Genomic DNA, 20,819 nt, shown 5'->3' on the forward strand with positions numbered 1-20,819 from the left:
GGAGAATAAGAGGAAGGGGCATGGGCATAGGCGTAGTTTGACTGTTTCATTTGGGGGGGCAAAGAATGGGCGGAGCATATTAGCATATCATTTGCATATATACATATGAAAATGAATATGCTAATGTGGAGGAAGGAATTGAATTTACAGGCAAAATATCACAGATGCACATTTCAAAAAGCTGACACATTTCAATTAATAAATTATGAATAAAATACTTTTATCTACCTTTGTTGTCTGATCATTTAGTTTTTCTATTCGCTTTGGTCCCAGTGTCTTCTGTTTTATTCAGTGTCTTCTTTCCAGTAGGCTTCCCTCTGCTCCCCACCCCACCCAGTCCCATCCATCTCTTGCTCCTTCCCTCTGCTTCCCACCCCACCCAGTCCCATCCATCTCCTGCTCCTTCCCACCCCTCCCAGTCCCATCCATCTCTTGCTCCTTCCTTCTGCTTCCCACCCCTCCCAGTCCCATCCATCTCTTGCTCCTTCCTTCTGCTCCCCACCCCTCGCAGTCCCATCCATCTCTTGCTCCTTCCCTCTGCTTCCCACCCCACCCAGTCCCATCCATCTCCTGCTCCTTCTCTCTGCTTCCCACCCCTCCCAGTCCCATTCATCTCCTGCTCCTTCCCTCTGCTTCCCACCCCTCCCAGTCCCATTCATCTCCTGCTCCTTCCCTCTGCTTCCCACCCCTCCCAGTCCCATCCATCTCTTGCTCCTTCCCTCTGCTTCCCACCCCTCCCGGTCCCATCCATCTCTTGCTCCTTCCCTCTGCTTCCCACCCCTCCCGGTCCCATTCATCTCCTGCTCCTTCCCACCCCTCCCAGTCCCATTCATCTCCTGCTCCTTCCCTCTGCTTCCCACCCCTCCCGGTCCCATCCATCTCTTGCTCCTTCCCTCTGCTTCCCACCCCTCCCGGTCCCATCCATCTCCTGCTCCTTCCCTCTGCTTCCCACCCCTCCCAGTCCCATCCATCTCCTGCTCCTTCCCTCTGCTTCCCACCCCTCCCGGTCCCATTCATCTCCTGCTCCTTCCCTCTGCTTCCCACCCCTCCCGGTCCCATCCATCTCTTGCTCCTTCCCTCTGCTTCCCACCCCTCCCAGTCCCATCCATCTTCCCTCTGCTCCCCCCCCCCCCGCGAGGTCCAAGATGGTGACTCCGTTTACCCCCTCTCTTCCTCCCTCCGCCGCAGGCAACAGTCTTCAGCTTTTCCAGCGTTCCTGGCAGCGGTAGCGATGTACACGCTGCCTTCGGTCTGCCCCGGAAGCTTTCTCTTCAAGTTCCTGTTCCCACCTATGCGGGAACAGGAACTTGAGAGAAGGCTTCGGGGCAGAGCCAAAGGCAGCGTGTACAACGCTACCGCTGCCAGGAACGCTGGAAAAGACTGCTGCCTGCGGCTGAAGGAGGGAGGGAGGAAGAGAGAGGGGTAGACGGACACGCTCCTCTCAGTCCGCTACTCCGCTTGGCTTCCCTGCCCTCTCGGTCTGCGTCCCGCCTTCCTCTGACGTCAGAGGAAGGCGGGACGCAGACCGAGAGAGCAGGAAAGCCAAGCGGATGGAGAGGAGCGCGTGCGTGCATGCGTTGTTTTTTTTTTTTTAACTAATGGCGCGGCGGCGCCTCATCGTCGTTTGGGGGGGCATTGCCCCCACTCGCCCCCCCCCAGTCTACGCCTATGGGCATGGGGAGAACAAAAGTGAAGAAAAGATGAAAGTAAAAAGAGGGAAATTAAAGAATGGATAGTAAGAATGAATTAAATCTGGTCAGAGAAAGAGGCAGAAAAATAAATTGAAGAAAACAAAGTAAAAGAGAAAAATGATGAATGGACAGAAAACCCTAGCAAGAGTGTTAAAAGAAGACAAAGGAAAGCAGAATCAAGAGACTGGGACCAACACAATTTGAAAAAGTAAATGGCTAGACAACAAAGGTAGAGAAAATAATTTTGTTTTTAATTTAGGATAAAGTAATGTGGTAGCTGTGTTAATAAAGATTAGTAAATACAAATAAAACATAATTCAAAATAAGATGATACCTTCACTGATTTTAAAATATTTTTGATTAGCCTTCAGAAACCAGCACTTCCTTCCTCAGGTCAGGAGAGGATACCATAACAGCATTATATGGACCTGAGGCAGGAGGTTTTGGCTTCTGAAAGCTAATTGAAAAGGGTATTAAGCTATTAAATAAAATATTTTCTGAAAAGGCAGATTGAGGTGTGCCAGGGGGCAGAGCAATACACAGTGGGTGGGGCCAAGGCAGAGTAGGGCGGGGCTGTGGGCGTGTACTAAAAATCTCCCTCTCAAAAATTGGGACCCCCTTCCTTGGCAGCTCTGGAATGGTAACCCTTCATATGGGAAGCAAATAAAAAAGCTGTCAAAAACACACACACTAGGCAGTCATAAGCGTTTGCTATTGTTTTTTTTATATTAAAATATCTTTATTGTCATCATAAACAAAAATAAAGGCATATAGCAAAGCACTGAAATCCAGAATACAGCAGTGCCAATAACAAAGCAAGCTCTGGAGAACAGACAAATACATTTTTAATATAACCCTCCCACCCTTCACAGACACCTGGAAAAGTCCCCAACCCTCCCCCTCAAATATCCGTCTTAACAGACAAAGAAGGGCAACCTTCGAAAGCTAATCAAGAAATGTATTAAGTTATGTCCAATAAAAAAGGGATCATCTTATTTTCTTTTCCATGTTTTATTTTGTTTGATTTCTATTGATAACCAGAGAGAATGCAAAACCTAGGAGGTTTAACAAAACAATAGAAACCTCACAAGTTTGCTATTACGATTTGCAATTGTTTTGTATGGCGGCAAGCTCCGCCCACTGCCGTCAACACAGATGGGCCAAAGACGGCCTGATAGGCTCGTTCTCGTCTCCTGTCATTAAACCTCCTTGGTCGCGAGAGCAGCAGGAGGCTTTTAAAGTGGTAGCAGGGGGATCCAGGGGACTTGTCACAGCGTTACCGACATCTAATGGACTAAATGAAAAAAAAATGTGAAAAGTCCAGAAATGTACGACGGAGGCAGAAAAAAGTCAGTTTAAAGTTTTCACGAGACGACCCCGGAGAATCCCGACCTATCCGTTCCTTCTCTTTTGCCCGCTCGCGGACGTGTCGGCACTTGCAGCGTTAAAGGGGCGGTGACAGCGCTGTCCCGTCACCATGGCAACCCCGGCCTCGCCTCAGCCTGCCGTGCCGTCATGAGAGCAGCAGGCTCGAGACCCACCCAAACCTACCTAGAGCCCGCTGGATCAGAGCAATCCCGGATCTGGCTCTGGGGAGGTGCTGCTGCTGCTGCTGCTGCTGCTCCGGGTCCCGCCCGTTCAGGAAGCAGGAAGAGGTCCGTTGGAAGAGGAGGTAGGAGGAAGAACCGTCACCTGCTGCAAAAGTGGCAGCAAAGGGTGTTATAAACCATCCAGGGTCGGATTTGTAGGGGGAGGGTGCATGCAACAACTATGATCGGGGGAGGAAGAGGTAGGAATGGGAAGATAGGGGATCTGTACCCCCAGGATAGGATTTATATGGGGTGTATTTTACATTCAATCCTAGGGAGTATATATGGGAAGGAGTAGCAATGGGGGGGGGGGGGGGGGGAGTTACAGATTTTAAGGAGTACTTATGGGGAGGGATTGCATGTTGTCGACCTGGTCCTGGGCTTGTAGGGTAGGGTGGAGGGTGGGGTGCATGTATGTATGTATGTATGTATGTGGAGCCATAAACCCTATCCTGCTGCGTGTAGCTTGGGTGGGTTAAAAACTAGATCACAGGGGTCCCGGAACCCCTTGAACCCACTGCCATCTCCTCCCTCGTGCCCCATGTTGGGTCTTACACTCCAGCATTTGTCTGCATCAATTACAGCTTCAGAGTCTTACAACATAAAACAATCTCTTGGAGCAGTGAAGTTCAAATTAAGACATCACATCCCAAAAGAAGTGGAATCCAGCTCAGGAGATCTGGGATAACTGCTGCAGTTGGGGCCCTTTCTTCTTTGAGTCACCAACACCTTGTTCAGAATTTTTACACCAGTGTCTTGGAGATCGTTATGTCACTTAAGGAATAAAAAGTTCTGGTGTTTGAAATCTCAGGGAAAGGAAAGAAAGAGTTTTTGCTATGTGTATAGAGAAAAGGCTTATTACAGACCTCCATGTGAATCTGTATATCGGGAAATATTGTTCACTCTGCCCTCATTTCTCTGCAAAGACCTGTTCGTAATGTGTATCTGGCCATCCTATCCTAGACAAACATAATCTTCTTGGGGAAGCAGGTGGATTATAATTGACCCTGTAGAAGATGAATAGTCAGGTGAAGAAGAGCCAGGCATCCACTGAGGGTAGCTCCAAATGCATCTATTTAAATATCAGATCTGAAGAAAAAAGGTGTAAAATTTCAGATGTTTTTAAATTTAATTTTATCTTGCAGTAGTCACAAAATCCAAGATTATTATACATGTTAAATCTTAATACAGAGATAAGTGTCAAAAATTCTCCCGTGCTGTACAATTGCAAAGAAATGCTAGGTCCTTTTATCTCTGTACCTGCCCTGTTTGTCGGTGTCTTTTCTGTGTATTAAGATATAACATTCTACACTGATTGTTTGACAATCTTGGATTTTGTGATCATTGCAAGACCCCTGATAGGTGGTTTTGCTGAAATATGGACCGTGTCGGGGCCGATTAATAAAATAAGTTGACGCCCCTACCCTTGAAGGCTTCTTGTGCTTTTGTTGGTTTGTTGCTCCTTCGGGTGTGCTTTGGATTCCCCCTCGCACGGTATATGTATTATTGTTTTACAAAATTTGTGCATGTTTTTTGTACTGTGGTTTGGTCCAGAGGATTGTAAATCAATCAACTATAAACCTTAACCATAACATAATGGTGTCCCTTGAAGAAAGCCAACACAATTATACACTCTTGTAGTGGTTCCCAAACCTTGTCCTGTAGGCACTCCAGCCATTAAGGTTGAATATTAATGAGACAGATTTGCATGCAGATCTCTCTCATGCATATTCATTGTGGGTATCCTGAAAACCTGACCAGGTTTGAAAACCAGTGTGTTGTTAATGCTCACCTTGGGGACATGGAATTTGCCTACATGGGTAGTTACAACAAAGCTTATAGTAAGATTGCAAATGACAGTAGATAAAGTCCCAGATGGCTTATCCAGGCTGCCCACTAAGGTGAATCAGGGTGTGAATGAGTACACCTTTTTTTTAATAATAAAAATTCAGCTAGTGTATTGAGTTTAGTGCTGTTCCAGTCTCATTATTTTTGAGAAATAAATAGGATTCCCAGATGCTTCATAAGAAACAGGGTCTCATTCGGTCACAGGAGAAAACACTGTTTCACAGCACACATGTACCTTTCAGAGCTACTGCTGGAAGTGCTTGCATGTGGCAAGGTGCAGTGATGATCTTATGTTAATAAGAGACTACAAGCCACTAGGGCCTATGACTGTAAAGGATGTAAGACTAGTAAGCAGGTGTGGTACTTCTTAAAAATTCACAGTGGTGCTGGGGAAGAGGGAGAGAGAGCAGTCCAGTCAGGGCTGTACTTTGCCTGAATGCTGTTTGGTGTTTTTCTGATTCCTTTACATTTTCCGCCCTTCCTGGCCAGGTTCCCTCATATTGCAACATTTATGACTGGATTTTATGAAGATGCTCTCTAAGCTAATATTAAGCAGTCACTTACAGCTAGGGACCTTATTCCCCCGTTAGGCTGCTGCGCAGGCCCTAGCTCTGTTCCCTTAGCTTTAAGCGAGATCCTTCACAAAACCTATAGCCAGTAAGGGGTAGTGGTCCAGAGCTCTGTTTTAGTGCTACCTTGGGTGCAGGCTTTTTGTGCTACGTTAGTTCAGGATGTCAGAGGGAGATCTGGTAATTTTCAGGCTTATGAAACATTCAGGATAGTTCTGATATAAACTGAAAATGTTCAGAAAGGCCTTTATAGCATAGTGCCACAACAAGGTCTTCCGTGTGTCACCTGTAGAGCTGTCCAAAAACTGCATATATAGCCATGTTTAAAAAAAAATATTTAACTTCTTTATATACCGCTTGCAGGTTTGAAAGTTAACAAAGCGGTGTACCTTCAGTATAATGAGTATTTACCTATCTGCAGAAGGTTCACAATCTGTTTGTACCTGAGGCACCGGAGGATTAAATGACTTGCCCAAGGTCCAAAGGATCTGCATTGGGATTTGAATCCTGGTTTCCCTGGTTCTTAGCCTGCTGCTCTAACCATTGGGCTACTCCTCCAATCCAACCAGCTGGTCTGTAACCTTGAGCACCTCTGAAGTGCATAACTACTGAGCCTCCAGCAGCAGGGTTAGGTGAGCTCACATGACAGGCACTTCTCTCATTTGCAAGAGGGAGGGCATCCCGTGATGAAAGCTGGGGCTGAATCTGGTATTGAGTATATTCTTTCACACAACAGTCTCAGCACTGTTACACTGTTTTATTTTTATTGCAGCCCTGCATACTGGAGAATGACACGGGCTCAAAGTTTGTCCCCATCCTCGCCCCATCCGTGTGGGTTCTGTCTTTGCCCCATCCCCACAGGCTCTGTCTCTGTCCCCGCCAGCCCTGTATCCATCCTCGTCCCATCCCTGTGAATTCTGACTCTGTCCCCGCAAGCCCTGTCTCTGCAGGCTCTGTCCCCATCCCCATGGGCTCTGTCCTCATCTGCAGAAGCTTCAAACAATTATTTTATATTTAAATCTTTTTATTAAAGTATAAAAAGGAACAATATGCTGTTCAACTATTGTGTATAAATTACAAATAGAAAACAATAATAACAGTGACCAGTTATAATAACCCTCTTCGCCACCACCCTCTACCCTTCCAATCCCAACAATAGCTGATTTCTACTACCCCAAGAATCCTAATCCATCCTGTTAAAATGTCCAGAGGTGCAAAATACAACCTGTTCTGTATGCCCTAGAGGAGAAAAATATGCCCTATGAAGCACTGTTATGATTTTTTTAAATCTGTGGATGACTAAAGTTATCAACAATCTCAGGATTCAGTCTAGCTCTCCTGTCTTCCACAGTCCCTCTTGCAATAGAAGATGTCTTCTTAGAAGATGTGCTGGTAGCAGGATGTACAGGATCCCCCCATGCAAATTTTGCTAGTTGTGGTCAGCATGTTTGGTTGCTTTTCCAAAATATCAAAATAATTGTCTGCATCACTCAAACATTTATAACAGTCCAGTTCAATAACAGGCTTCAAAGTAGAAAATGACACAGGGACAAAGTTTTTGTCCCTGCCACATCCCCGCAAGCTTCGTCTCCGTCCCCATCCCCAAGGTTACTGTGGATCCTCGTCCCCGTGTCATTCTCTACTGCATACATTGACGTTTCCCCCTCCCCCCCCCCCCAATTCTATAATCTTAGCATCTAAATGTAAGTGGCAGTTACATGCGTGAATCCATAAGAGCTGGTTGGGCTCTAGGCAGTATTCTATATGCTTAGTGCAGAGCTGCAAGGAGGGACTCTATGCACAGGCACCTATATGGCGTTATAGAATTCACATGTTGTGCCCTGCATTTTAGCAGCCAGATTTGGGCAACCTTTCTAGGCTTGCCCCCTTCTGTGGTCAGTCATGATCTGAGCGGTTTAAAGACTTTGCAGGCAGGACTCTTCTTGTTCTGCACTGTTTTTCAAGCATGGAAGAGCGTCAGAGTGGAACATAGAGACATTCACAGTACCCAGCCTCAGGCCACCTACTATCTGCAGGAAGATCTAATTGAACCAGCCATCTATTTTAATCCACTTTGCCATTAAGGGGCAGATGCTGTCAGGGACCCACAGACTATGACCTGTCTTCGGTAATTGTGTCCCACAGCTGTAGAGCGCTTGGTAAAAATTGTATTTATTATCGTAATTCAATACAGACCTTCCAGACCCAACAGTCTACCTGGGTGATAAACACTGCTCTTACGTGACAAACATAAGACTGAGTGGATCTGATGGCTCAGGGCAGTGCTCCATCCTGCTATGGGGAGGAAAATGGGTTTGGTTCCTCCCCAGAGGTTGGCTGGAGCTGGTGATCAAGTTTCAAGTTTATTAAAATGTACTACCCCGCCTTCCAGAAACCATCAAGGCGGTTTACAATCTATAATAGTGTGGGGGGGGGGGGGGCAGGGCATGCCAGACCATGCCCCTCCATGGTCTGGCATCTCTCTCCCTTCTCCATCTGTTGGTATAGCATCTCTCCTGCAATCCAGTCCAGTCTCTCTCTCTCTCTCCTTATATCTGCTCCTCCTCCCCCCAGGGACCAATATCTCTCTAGCTTCTCTCCCTGCCCCAACACGCTACAGCAGGTCATGGCAGACACAGCGTTGAAAGCTGCCTCTGGTTGGTGGAGCCTTTGCTGCCTCTTGTCTCTGATGCAATGTCCTGCGGGCAGGATGTAGTAGAAGAAAGGCCCTGCTAGCCAGAGAGGAAGGTTTGAGCACTGTATAGAGAGGGGAGTGACCAGCAGAAGAAAAGAGGTTTTAATGCCCCTGTATAAGTCATTGGTGAGACCCCACCTGGAGTATTGTGTTCAGTTCTGGAGGCCGTATCTTGCTAAGGATGTAAAAAGAATTGAAGCGGTGCAAAGAAAAGCTACGAGAATGGTATGGGATTTGCGTTACAAGACGTATGAGGAGAGACTTGCTGACCTGAACATGTATACCCTGGAGGAAAGGAGAAACAGGGGTGATATGATACAGACGTTCAAATATCTGAAAGGTATTAATCCGCAAACTAACCTTTTCTGGAGATGGGAAGGCGGTAGAACTAGAGGGCACGATACGAGATTGAAGGGGGGCAGACTCAAGAAAAATGTCAGGAAGTATTTCTTCACAGAGAGAGTGGTGGATGCTTGGAATGCTCTCCCGTGGGAGGTGGTGGAGAGGAAAACGGTAACAGAATTCAAACATGCGTGGGATAAACATAAAGGAATCCTGTTCCGAGGGAATGGATCCTCAGAAGCTTAGCTGAGATTAGGTGGCAGAGCCGGTGGTGGGAGGCGGGGCTGGTGGTTGGGAGGCGAGGATATTGCTGGGCAGACTTATACAGTCTGTGCCCTGAAAATGACAGATACAAATCAAGGTAAGGTATACACAAAAAGTAGCACATATGAGTTTATCTTGTTGGGCAGACTGGATGGACCATGCAGGACTTTTTCTGCCGTCATCTACTATGTTACTATATGTGACTGCTGCAACCCGCTGCAGGTGTGAAAGATTGGCGGGAAGGGGGGACAGGGAAAGAGGGTTGGCTCAACTTCAGGCAGTCCCCCTACCATTAGGCAGCCCTGGGCATTTTGCTGAGCTTGCTCAGTGGTAGCAATGCCCCTGCTCACTAGATCTGCTTCTCTGAGAAATGCCTTTTAAATGCTCCATCATTCCACCATGTCCAATTAAAAGAATATCATAGCTCTGTGTTTGGGGTGTCTGACCCTATGCTGTGGTGTTCCTTACCATTGGAATGAAGATTAATTTCTGACAGAAAAGTTTCAAAAGCAACTTAAGGCTCATTGGCCTACCTGTCCAGGCTAGGCTTTATTTTAAAGATTGTGCTGCTGTTTTTAAGATCTTACCAGGCTCTTCTCAATATATATACATTCACTGCTAATCTTTCCAACCTATAACAGTGTCTCAAGGTTAAGACATTCTTTGATTTTGCATTTGCTAATATTTAAAGATAACTATTAAAATGTCTGAAGTCCACATTTCTGTTGCCACAAGACTGGTAAACCTTTTTAACTAGTCTTCTTGTGGCAACAGAAATTATGGACTTCAGACATTTTAATAGTTATCTTTTATTTTGGAAATGTCTGAAAACCTGGTTATTTAAAAGAGATCTGTTTATATATCCATGGAAGATACTTCCTTTTCAGGGGTTTTTTAGTGTATTGTATTATATGATGAGATTATATTTGTATTCTCCCAGGTATGTAATCCACACTGAATTTGTAAGGTATTCGTGGATTACAAGCATTGTATTAGATTAGATTAAAGCCATTTATTTAGGCAAACTTCTAGATATGAGCTTTATTGGTTGATTATGGTTCCGGTAACATGGAGTGTGTATGTGTTATGGCAAATGGATATGACGATGTCAAAGCAGGGTCAGTTATAATTTGTGTTTTTATATGATTATTATGCGTGTTTTATTGTTCCCCACCAAGAAATGTAGATTGATGATCTCTGCATTATTTATATAAGGGAAGGGGAAACCCAGCACTGGATTCAGGACCGATGCTTGCGGGGTCCTGGAAAGAGTGAACCATCAGTGCCCTGATCAGACCTGCTGTTTTGGAGATGAGGGTGATTAAAATAGGGGGAAATCTCTGGAGTAGTTGTGAATGAAGGTGTGTTGCACCGGTTCTAACTGAGCTGGAAATAGAGTAGGAGGAGGAACTCCCTTCCTTCCTCCGGGCTGGCGCAGGGGAATTGGTGGTAGCGAGGGTGGTTATGTTGGATCATAAGCAGAGTTCAGCTTCCCACCTCCTCCTCTTCTCTACCCATATGTGGTTCTTAGTTTGGATTTCTTGGTCTCTTTGCTTTTTCAAGTTTATTATACTGATACTGTGCATGTTTTTGTTTGTGGACCATTAGCTTCAGCACAGTTCAGGATAAGTCAAACATGTTGGTGTCTCGGCTCGTGTTCTAAGTGCTGGTCCTCTGAGTCGCAGTACGAGAAATCCTTTTGGCCAGAGAGAGCCTCTCTGGAGCGAGGAGATGTGGGTAGATTGGGCCTGGGCTCAGTCTGCGCATACTTGTAGTACCAGTTGGATATTATATTCATAATCATTTTTTAAAACGTGACAACAATTTCATTTGTCATTTTAGTCATGGTTTTTTTTTGCTAACATCCATCCTGTGCTCAGCTTACCATTTCCACTACATTATGCTGTTAATCTGCGTTTGAGCTGCCATAGGCCTGGATGTGGGTGATTGACCAGTTTTGTAGGTTATAAGTAACTAAATGAAATTTCACTTTTTTTTTTGTTTACAGGCTGAATTCCTGGAACACTGCCTCTGTCTCCTTATTCACAGATGGAGGATGCCCTTGGGAGGCCACATAGCCCAGCTTGGCTCCATTGGTGTGTGGCAGGTTCGCAAGTCTTGGGGCTGGCAGTTCTGTTCGTCACTGGGGCATGGATGGCCCATTACCGGGGCGGGTTTGCCTGGGAAGGAAATCTACAGTTCAACCTCCATCCACTCTGCATGGTGATTGGTATGGTCTTCCTGTGCGGGGATGGTGAGTAATGTGTAAATCGGAACCAAACACTGTCCTTAACAGCCACAAAGAGATATGTCAGCCAGGAGGATTGGGCAGCCTTTGACAGCACTGCTTCATCAGGGTTAGTGCTGGAATATTAGAAGAGCTGCAGGGTGGAGTCAGGTGTAGTGGTAGTGTAAAAGGGGTGTGGGTGTGGTCTTGGTAACATAGTAAATGATGGCAGATAAAGACCTGAACGGTCCATCCAGTCTGCCCAACAAGGTAAACTCATTTTACATGGTATGTGATACTTTATACCCGAGTTTTGATTTGTCCTTTCCATTCTCAGGGCACAGACCGTAGAAGTCTGCCCAGCGCTCTTCTTGTACTAAAAGTTCTGAAGCTAAAGTTGAAGCCCCTTAAAATTTACACTCCAGCCCATCCATATCTATTCAGTTACGATCAGGGCGTAGACCGTAGACGTCTGCCCAGCACCGGTTTTGCTTCCCAATTACGGGCGTTCTCATCCAATCTTCGCTAAGATTCCATGGATCCATTCCTTCTAAACATGATTCCTTTGTGTTTCTCCCAAGCATGTTTGAATTCCATTACCAATTTCATCCCCACCACCTCCCGCAGGAGGGCATTCCACGTATCTACCACCCTTTCCATGAAAAAATACTTCCTGACATTACTCCTGAGTCTGCCCCCCTTCAACCTCAATTCATGTCCTCTAGTTCTACCACCTTCCCGATTAAATGGAGGATACTTCTGCAGGGTGGGAGTGAGGTGCATTGGTAGTGCGGTGTGTGTATGGGAGTGATCTCAGCACTGGATGAGTTAAGGGGGTACGTCTGCAGGGTGGGAGTGAGGCACATTGGGAAGGATGTTTGTATTGGAATGGTGGGAAGTGAGGTGCATCGGTAGAATGGTATGTTTGAGAGGGGTCCCAGGGAGGACAGGGAGCACTGCTGCAGGGTGGGAGTGAGGTATGTGTGTATGGGAGGAGTCTCAGCACTGGAAGAGTGAGGGGATACTTCCATAGGGCAGGAGTGAGGCAATTGGTAGTGTGGGGGTACTTCTGCAGGATGGGAGTGAGGTGCATTAGTAATGTGATTGTGGGAGGGGTCTGGATTAGCAGGAAGTGAGCTGCATTGGTAGGGTGGTGTGTGAGGGATCTTTGTACTGGGTGGGGGGGGGGGGGGGAACTTCTGCAGGGCAAGAATAAGGTGCATGGGCAGAGCTGTGAGTGAAGGTCTTAGTAATGGAATAGCAGCAGACCTGGCTGTGGATGGGGATTTCCATGCCCTGTGCTGAGCCGAGGACAGTTGTTGCGTGTTCTCTAATGACTGGGTGGGAGAATCCAAGGGTTGCAACAGCTTACCTGTATCTTTCATCCTTTTCTCACTGGCTTCTTTTAGTGAGGAAAACGATGACCCCCACGACCCCGCATATACACAGTATGGGCCTTCTTAATCTCCTAAGCCGACTCTCCCCGCTCCATGTTCCTCAGCTTTAGCTGCTTTTGTCTTGCAGGTCACCACAGTAGTTACACAGCAGCTCTTGATTCATTGGCCCTCCCTCCTCTTTGTCTGAAGTAAATCTCGCTCCTGGGTGGGAGGGAATTTATTTAAATGTATATATTTTATGTAGAAAGAATTTACGATACCACCTTAGCTAATGAATAGATCTAGGTGGTTTGCAATACTGACAATAGAACATTTTCAGAAAGTAAGAAAATGAACTCCAAAGTTTGATAGGAAAGGAAGACCATCATTCATTCTTGCACACATACAACAGAGAGAAAAAAAAAGATAGAGGGGGAGATGGGGAAAATAGAGGGTAATCCAGCGAAAGGCTGCACCATCCTGCAGTAAGCAGAAGTCGGGTGGAGGAATCGTGCATATTCCTGGCACAGAACCTCTCCCGAATTCATAAGTAGATTCAGCATGAAGGTCATACCTCATCTCCCCCCCCCCCCCCCCCCCCCACCTCCATTTATATATTTTTCCCCTGCTGCAGCAGAAGCTGGCACGTGGCAGGATCCTGGCACATATCCAGTGGGAAACCTGCTTCTGGCTTAGGGTTGGTCATCATCCACCCATGTTTTGTTTGTACACTGTGTAAAGTACACAAGTGACAAGAAACTGTCTGATGGCTGTGACAGCATGCACTGCTTATTGTTCTTCTCGTGGTACACATAGCCTTGGGTGTGTTTTTTTTATTCAGGCAAGAAGGATCAGCTGAGTGTGACAGAGAGGCTGACTTGTCCCTTATCTTGCATAGAGAGCCAGGCATAAGCAAGAGGCATAGGGAGAGAGTGACTTGCCTAAGTCCGTGGTAGAGGGGAGTGATCAGGTCATGTGCCAGGCAGGGGCATAGCTAGGTGGGGGCATGGGCCCCCTCCACCTTTGCCCCCCCCCCCCACCGCCACAAGGTACCTTTTGCTGGCGGGGGTCCCCAACCCCCGCCAGCCTTAGTCTTCTTCAGCGCCGGAGACCGGCGCTGAAGAAGACTAGCAGAGGTTGGGGATCCCTGCCAACAAAGGTACCTTGTGGCGGGGGGGGGGGGGGGGGTGTCGGTGGCTGGGGGAGGTGGGCTAAAATGTGCCCCCCACCTTGGGCTCTGGACCCCCCTCCCGCCGAGGTCTGGCTACGACCCTGGTGCCAGGCTCGCCCAGATCTTTCTTTTTTTAAATTAAGTTATTTATATACAGCGTTTCTGTGGTACAATCAAAGCACTTTCTCTGTTCCTAGTGCGCTCACAACCTGTTTTGTACCCAGGGCAATGGAGGGTTAAGTGAATTGTTATCCTTCAAGACTTTGTGTGGGTCCCTTCTTGGAGTGAATTCAGCCATGATGCACAGTGGCGACTGGACTGGCTTTGCTTACTGCCAATTTAAGATACAAAGTGCTGGTGGTTTGATGTCCTTTGTATCTGGAATGAGCATGGAGCCAAATGCAGCTTGCCTCGCTTCCTCAGCAGCTGGAAAAAGACCCAGAAGGTGCTGAGAGGGGAGAGACGTCCCTGTACCTTGTGCCTTTTTTTTTTTTGATGCTGGTTGGCACTTTTTGGGAAGCATTTCTGTTTTCAAAAGTGAGGAATGGGGTTGCTGGAAATTTGCCGCTGAGTCAGGACCAGTGCGCTGGGCAAAGGGGAAGGAGAGACTTGTTACGTCCCCCTCGTGGTAGTGCTGAGTGGAAGGTGGACTGTTGTACAGAATGGCATAATATCATATGTGTATTTCATTTCCAGCTCTCCTGGTGTATCGCGTGTTTAGGAATGAGAAGAAACGTGTCACCAAGATACTGCATGGAACCCTGCATGTCTTTGCATTTGTGATCGCCCTGATAGGTGAGTCCTGATGAGTGTCGCTCGCACCATTATGCACTGTCTGTGGCTGTAAATTCTCACACATGCTCTCTCTCTTCTTCCAGGCATCATTGCTGTGTTTGACTACCACAAGAAGCAGAACATTACAGATATGTACAGTCTCCATAGCTGGTGTGGTATCATTACCTTCACCCTATTCTTTGTACAGGTAAGTACATACACGGGAAGGGCTGACATGTGATGTATGGCTTATTCAATTTAATATACCACCGTTTCTAGCAATGTTGCAAGATGATTTACAAAAGTTAAAAAGACTAAAGAATTAGAAAGCTGTTCCATATATGGTTCATGGTTTATTTTGAATTTTATACCGTCTTTACTGACCAGACAGATCAAAATTATGTACAATTAAAATATAATAAAACGGAAAAAAATAACTTCAACAAATTTGCATAGGTGTTTGAGATATGTAGTTAGAACTAGCAGTAATGTTTCCGTACTATGGGACAATCTGAAGCCAAATTGTGACCAGTATAAAATACAAAAATTTTCCAGATAAAAAAAAAGAGAGTTTTATTTACTAATGTAGGTTTCTAATGCTTTAGTGAAAAGGGTATGCTTGCCACTGGACGGTAGTTTGCAGGCGATCTTGTGTGTAGCCCAGATCCCTTCAGTAGCGGAGTGAGAACAATTTTGCCCATATCGGAAGGAAGAGAGCCCAGTTTTTAACAGCTCATTGAGATCATTGAGTAACCAGTTTACTGCTTCTATAGGGATGGATTTGAGTAGGTGTTTTGGGCATTGATCCAGGGACCAGTTGGCTTGGGAGCATTTCAACATTATTGAACTTACATACTCAGCTGTTAGTGGTTGAGAATATTCTCAGATTCCTGGTTTTAGTCGGTCGTAGGATCTCTGGCGATTAAGGCTGAATTACGGGTTGGGCTATTTTCCTGTGTTGGAGTAGCCTTCGATAGTTCGGACCTAATTTGGAGGATCTTATTGGGGAAATGATCTGCCAGGTCTTGGGCGGTGGAATATGTTTTCTGTGAATGACTGGTTTTGTCTCAGGATCTCTGGTCAGTAGGATAATTAACTGCTAAGTGCCTAATTTGTACAAGATATTTTAGTTGTGTATTCTCGTACTTATAGTTTATCTGATTAGCTATCGGATATCTTTATCGCTTTGTGATGAGCTAGATTTTTGTAGTGCACATATATATTTTTGTAAATGGTTTGCATTTGCATATTGGTATTTTTATATCTATAATAAATATTATATTCCCATTTGTGGCATTTTTCCTTACATTGGTCAGTCTGGCAGAAACCTTAGGCCAAAAAAGAGGTACACTGTTCCCCTAGAAACATGTCCAGAATAATTGCTATTTAGTAATGTTCTCCAAGCCCAAGTACCTTAGCCTACAGAATAGGGCCTTGTCATACTGTTTCCATAATAGGAAATATCCCTATTATGCCCGTTATCTTTTCTCTTGTTTTTCTTGGCTTGGAACCTCTGGCTCTTGTGATCCAGCATGTCCTGTTTCTCTGAAGTTTCACCAATTAACCAGTTGGCTCTGGTTAAAAGAGCAGCTTTGTGGAAACATCCCTATCTATTTTCTTCCTGCTATGACTGTTTCCGCTAAGCTTCCTGAGCATCCTGTGCTTCTTTCTAGAGTGAAACCCTAAAAGATCTGGAGAAAATCTCCAAAACTACGTGGCAATAGTCAGAGCATGCTCCCATTGCTCAGTTCAATTTTCAGAGATATACCAGACAACAGTTTGTCGGTGTGTTTAGTAAATGGTAAACGCAAGACCCTCTGAGGGAACTGCAGGAGTCATTTGATCTACTCAGTTCCAAGTATTTTGCTGGACACAATTGCAGCACTGTATCTGCTCCATATGAGTGAAGCTGGCATCCCTGGAGAGCAAGCCTGATCATGCAGTAGCCTGTAAAAAGCTGAGAGCAGCCTGCAAGACTGCTTCTAATTTTTTGTTGTTCTTTGCATCACAGGTACCCTACAAGGTGCATAGTGGGGGGGGGGGGGGGGGGGGGAAGTATTTGGGAAAGGGACTTACAAGTTCAGTGGAGACAAGGACTGGGCTTGGTTTTGTGATAAGCCACTAAGAGTCTTGTTGGCTGCTGTTACCCAACCCTTGTATTTTATCATGCATTGGGATGTCTGGACACCTACAAATTGGAGACTTTCAGCTCCTCCAAAGGAGCTTGATGGTGATTTGAGACAGTTGTCGGGACCCTTTCTTCCATATTGTCTGCCGACTCTAAAGCACCAGCTTTCTGGTGGTCTTCCTAGATGAAAAATAAGGGCTACTTTGGGATACAGCAACTTTTTCAGTCCAGCCAGAACTCTGGAAGTTGACTTTCAAGTCATGCCAAAATCCACTGACATAGCCAGACCCAGTATTTTGGATGGGCCCAGAGTTAAATGGGCCCTTCCACACCTTCCCACCCTAGAGATCTTTAAAAAATGTAGGTTTTTTTTCACCTACTTCATCAACATCTCTCCTCCACCTTGACGCCTCGGCATCTGCTTGGCCGTCGCTGAACCCCATCCTTCCCCGGTGTACCTTACATGCAGTGATCCATTACTGCTGCCAGTGCCAGCCCCACAGGCTTCCATCGGCTGGATCCTGCCAGACAGGAAGCAGGCATTGATGACAGCAAGGGCGGGACTTGGCCAATGGAAGCCTGTGGAGCCGGCTTAGGCAGCAATAATGGATCATAACAGGCGCCGGAGATGCCTGTAAGGTACACTAGAGAGGGATGGGGTTCAGTGGTGGGCAGGCAGATGCCAGGGTGCCATGGAGGAGGAGAGATGTTGATGTGGGTTTCCGCCACTGGGTGGGCCTATGCCTACCCAGGCCCAACCTTAGCTACACCACTGCCAAAATCTGTGATGTGTTGATCTGTGTCACACACAAATTGATTCTTAATTAGTGGGGAAAAACTTATCTCAGCATGATGTAAACATGTGCTGGAAAGTGTTATGTGCGATGTCTAGATCTGAAATTGCAGCAGTGGAAAGGTTGGGAGCAGCTAATTTGCCATGGTGGATATGGAAGGCTGCAGAGGAGCATTTCTAATGAGGAATTGTGTTATCTATAAAGTCTTATACTCTTTGTTCATATTGTGTGTGAGCCTCTCTTTGGCAGGGAGAAACTGTTTGGGTTGGTGGGGGTTTGTTGTTTTGGGGGTTGCCTATGTTGGTTTTATTTGGTGCAGTTTAAGACATTATTATTAAAGACTGCTTTTTGTTAATGGCATTTGGGAACCAGCAGTGGTGAGAATAGCAGCGTTTTTAGTTTTTTTTCATAACCAGTAGCATATAGTTTGTGTATAAGTATTTCGTGATTCTTTTATGTATGATTTTATGGCAGCCGCTTAGGTTTAAGCAGATTACAAGTTTTTAAAATAAATTTAGAACTCCACCGCCAACTCCAGGCTCCGCCCTTTCTGCCTCGCCTCACCCTAAGCCTGGAATAAACTCCCCGGGACCATACGCCAAGCACCCTCCCTATCCATCTTCAAATCCTTACTCAAAGCCCACCTCTTCAATGTCGCTTTTGGAACCTAACCATTGTACCTCCACCCAGGTAATCTAGACTGTTCCAATTTTTGATTGTCTGCACTCCTTGTCCTTTAGATTGTAAGCTCCTTTGAGCAGGGACTGTCCTTCTTTGTTTTTTGTATAGCGCTGCGTAACCCTGGTAGCGCTCTAGAAATGTTAAATAGTAGTAGTGGTTACCAGCATGCTGCATGACTAATATTCCGCCAGTGTCGTTATGCTCATATTAGCCCTCTCCTCAAGTCACTTCACTGGCTTCCTATCCATTTCCACATACAGTTCAAACTCCTCTTCCATATCATCAAGCTGATCAATCCATAGACTGGTGGGTTGTGTCCATCTACCAGCAGGTGGAGATAGAGAGCAAACTTTTGCCTCCCTATATGTGGTCATGTGCTGCCGGAAACTCCTCAGTATGTTCTTTATCTCAGCAGGTGGTGGTCACACACAGCAGCAGCTCTGGCTAGGCCTCCAAGCCTAATTTTTAGGTTTTGTTGAGTGCCTGGGGTTGAGGGCTCTTCTTGAGCAAGTGCAAACCTGGTGGCGCCAGGTCCCTCCTTTTCTCCCCCCTCCCGCTGGCTCCGTTAAAAAAAAAAAAAAAAAAATTTTGAACGTCCTTAAAGGCGTTTATTTCGACGTTTATTTAAACGTTTATTGCAGCATACTCACTGGGACACCAGGTCGTTACAGCTCGGAGCGGAAAGCAGGTAATTTTTACCTTTTTATAGCGGGCAGGGGGTTCCCCGATTGATCTCCACGTGGCAATGACGTCGGAGGGCGAGGGCACAAAGGGTCGCTCCCCGGATCGCTTCGGCGCTTCTAGAGGGGATGCGGGGGTCTTAAAATCTGATTCGCCCTTGTTGGGTGACAGTTTCGTGACCGATGAGTGTCCCGGTCCTTCCTCCGGCGTGGCGGTTTTTCCCGCCATAAACGCCCATCCCCCGCTGCTCGCCTCCGCCATCTTGGCCGGCCACGCAGCTCGGACGGCTTCTTCTTGGGCCGCCCTTGAGGGAGACATTAATGCCATGGACGCCCTTAATTTGGGCGACGGCACCAAAACGGCTAAAGTTAAGCGCCGTTCTTCCCGCGCGGCTCCTTCGCGGAGTGTCGCGCCGGATGCCATCTTGGATGCGCAGCATGTCTCTCCCCCGCTCTTGCGAGCGCCGGTTGAGGGTGCGTCTAGGGCTGTAGCCCAGGCTGCGGAAGTGCACAGTCTGGGGGGTTTCTCCCCCGAGTTTGTTTTGCTGCTGCATCAGGCCTTCCTTATGCAAAACGCTGCCCCTGCTCCCTCGTCTGGTAAAGAGGTTGAGGTCCCCGGAGGTAAACGCCCTCGGGTTGATTCCCAGGCCTTGGAGGACCTTGTCTCCTCCGATGTAGATGAGGGCAGCGTATCTGAGTTCTCCCAACGGTCCTTTGCGGATTCCTTGGAGGAGACGGATCCCTGCTCGGTTGGAGCAGATGACCCCTCTGCAGCGCGGCTTTTTAGCTCAGAGGATTTGCCCAACCTGTTAGTGCATTTTGAAGATTTCCTCTCCGGAGGACGTCTCTCCCTCAGCCCCTGTTGGCTCTGCCATTATGCTGGGGATGAAGCGCCCGCCTAGAACCTTCCACGTGCATGATGCCATGCACACCTTAATTTCGGCTCAATGGGATGTCCCGGAAGCGAGCCTCAAAGTGGCTAGGGCTATGTCCCGCCTCTATCCTTTACCTGAAAGTGAACGTGAGGCCTATCTGTGGCCTACCGTGGATTCTTTAATCACTGCGGTGACTAAGAAAACGGCGTTGCCGGTGGAAGGTGGCACGGCCCTAAAGGACGCCCAAGACAGAAGATTGGAGGCGGCCTTAAGGTCGTCCTTTGAGGCGACTGCTTTAAGTTTGCAGGCCTCAGTTTGCGGTTCCTATGTGGCCAGGGCGTGCCTGACTATGGTGCAGCGGGCTTCCCCCTCGGATAATTCCTTGAGGGCTGATTGGCCGGCCCTGGAATCGGGCTTAGCCTATTTGGCAGACTTGCTGTATGATGTCTTGAGAGCCTCAGCTAAAGGCATGGCTCAGACCATCTCTGCGCGGCGGTGGCTTTGGCTGAAGCATTGGTCTGCTGACCACGCCTCTAAATCCCGCCTGGCTAGATTGCCTTTTAAAGGCAAGCTGCTCTTTGGGGTCGAGCTGGACAAAATCGTGACCGATCTCGGCACGTCTAAGGGCAAGAAGTTACCAGAGGTCAGGGCTCGGGCTAGTACTCGCCCCGGTACCTCCAGAGGACGGTTTCAGGAAGCCCGTCGGTACCGCCCGGGCAGGTCGGGCTCCTCTGCCTCCTCTTCCTTCAAGAGGAATTTCTCCCCCAAGCAGCATTCCTTTCGCAGAGACCGCCGTCCCGGAGGTGCTCCCTCCGGTCCTCCCCCAGGGTCTCGTACCCAATGACGGGGCCTTGGTCCATGCCCCAGTGCAGATTGGAGGACGGCTGTCCTCGTTTCTGGGCGAGTGGACCACAATAACTTCAGACGCTTGGGTGCTGGAAGTCATCAGAGACGGCTACAAGCTAGAGTTCTGCCGACCCTTAAGAGACGGGTTTGTACTCTCTCCCTGCAAGTCTCCGGTCAAAGCTGTGGCAGTGCAGCAGACCTTGGACAACCTGATCCGCCTGGGTGCGGTCGTTCCGGTGCCAGAAAATCAGATTGGCAAGGGACGTTAC

The 20,819-nt window shown here is 47.2% G+C and overlaps 1 protein-coding gene across 2 annotated transcripts in view; it reads left to right on the plus strand.

Annotated features, from left to right (window-relative positions):
* Positions 1-3,212: 3,212 nt before the first annotated feature.
* Positions 3,213-20,819, plus strand: part of LOC115481687 (cytochrome b561) — a 28,120-nt gene continuing 10,513 nt past the window's right edge. Inside the window, exons 1-4 of one of the 2 annotated variants that reach the window (XM_030221012.1) lie at positions 3,213-3,346; positions 11,007-11,252; positions 14,469-14,567; positions 14,651-14,754. In XM_030221012.1, coding sequence (XP_030076872.1) covers positions 11,048-11,252; positions 14,469-14,567; positions 14,651-14,754 — 408 coding nt within the window. In that variant the 5' untranslated portion in view covers positions 3,213-3,346; positions 11,007-11,047. Of the gene's footprint in view, positions 3,364-11,006; positions 11,253-14,468; positions 14,568-14,650; positions 14,755-20,819 lie in introns of both variants that reach the window. The other variant, XM_030221011.1, reaches the window with a different exon arrangement.

The sequence above is a fragment of the Microcaecilia unicolor genome, chromosome 12, assembly GCF_901765095.1.
Source record: "Microcaecilia unicolor chromosome 12, aMicUni1.1, whole genome shotgun sequence".
Classification (NCBI taxonomy): domain Eukaryota; kingdom Metazoa; phylum Chordata; class Amphibia; order Gymnophiona; family Siphonopidae; genus Microcaecilia; species Microcaecilia unicolor.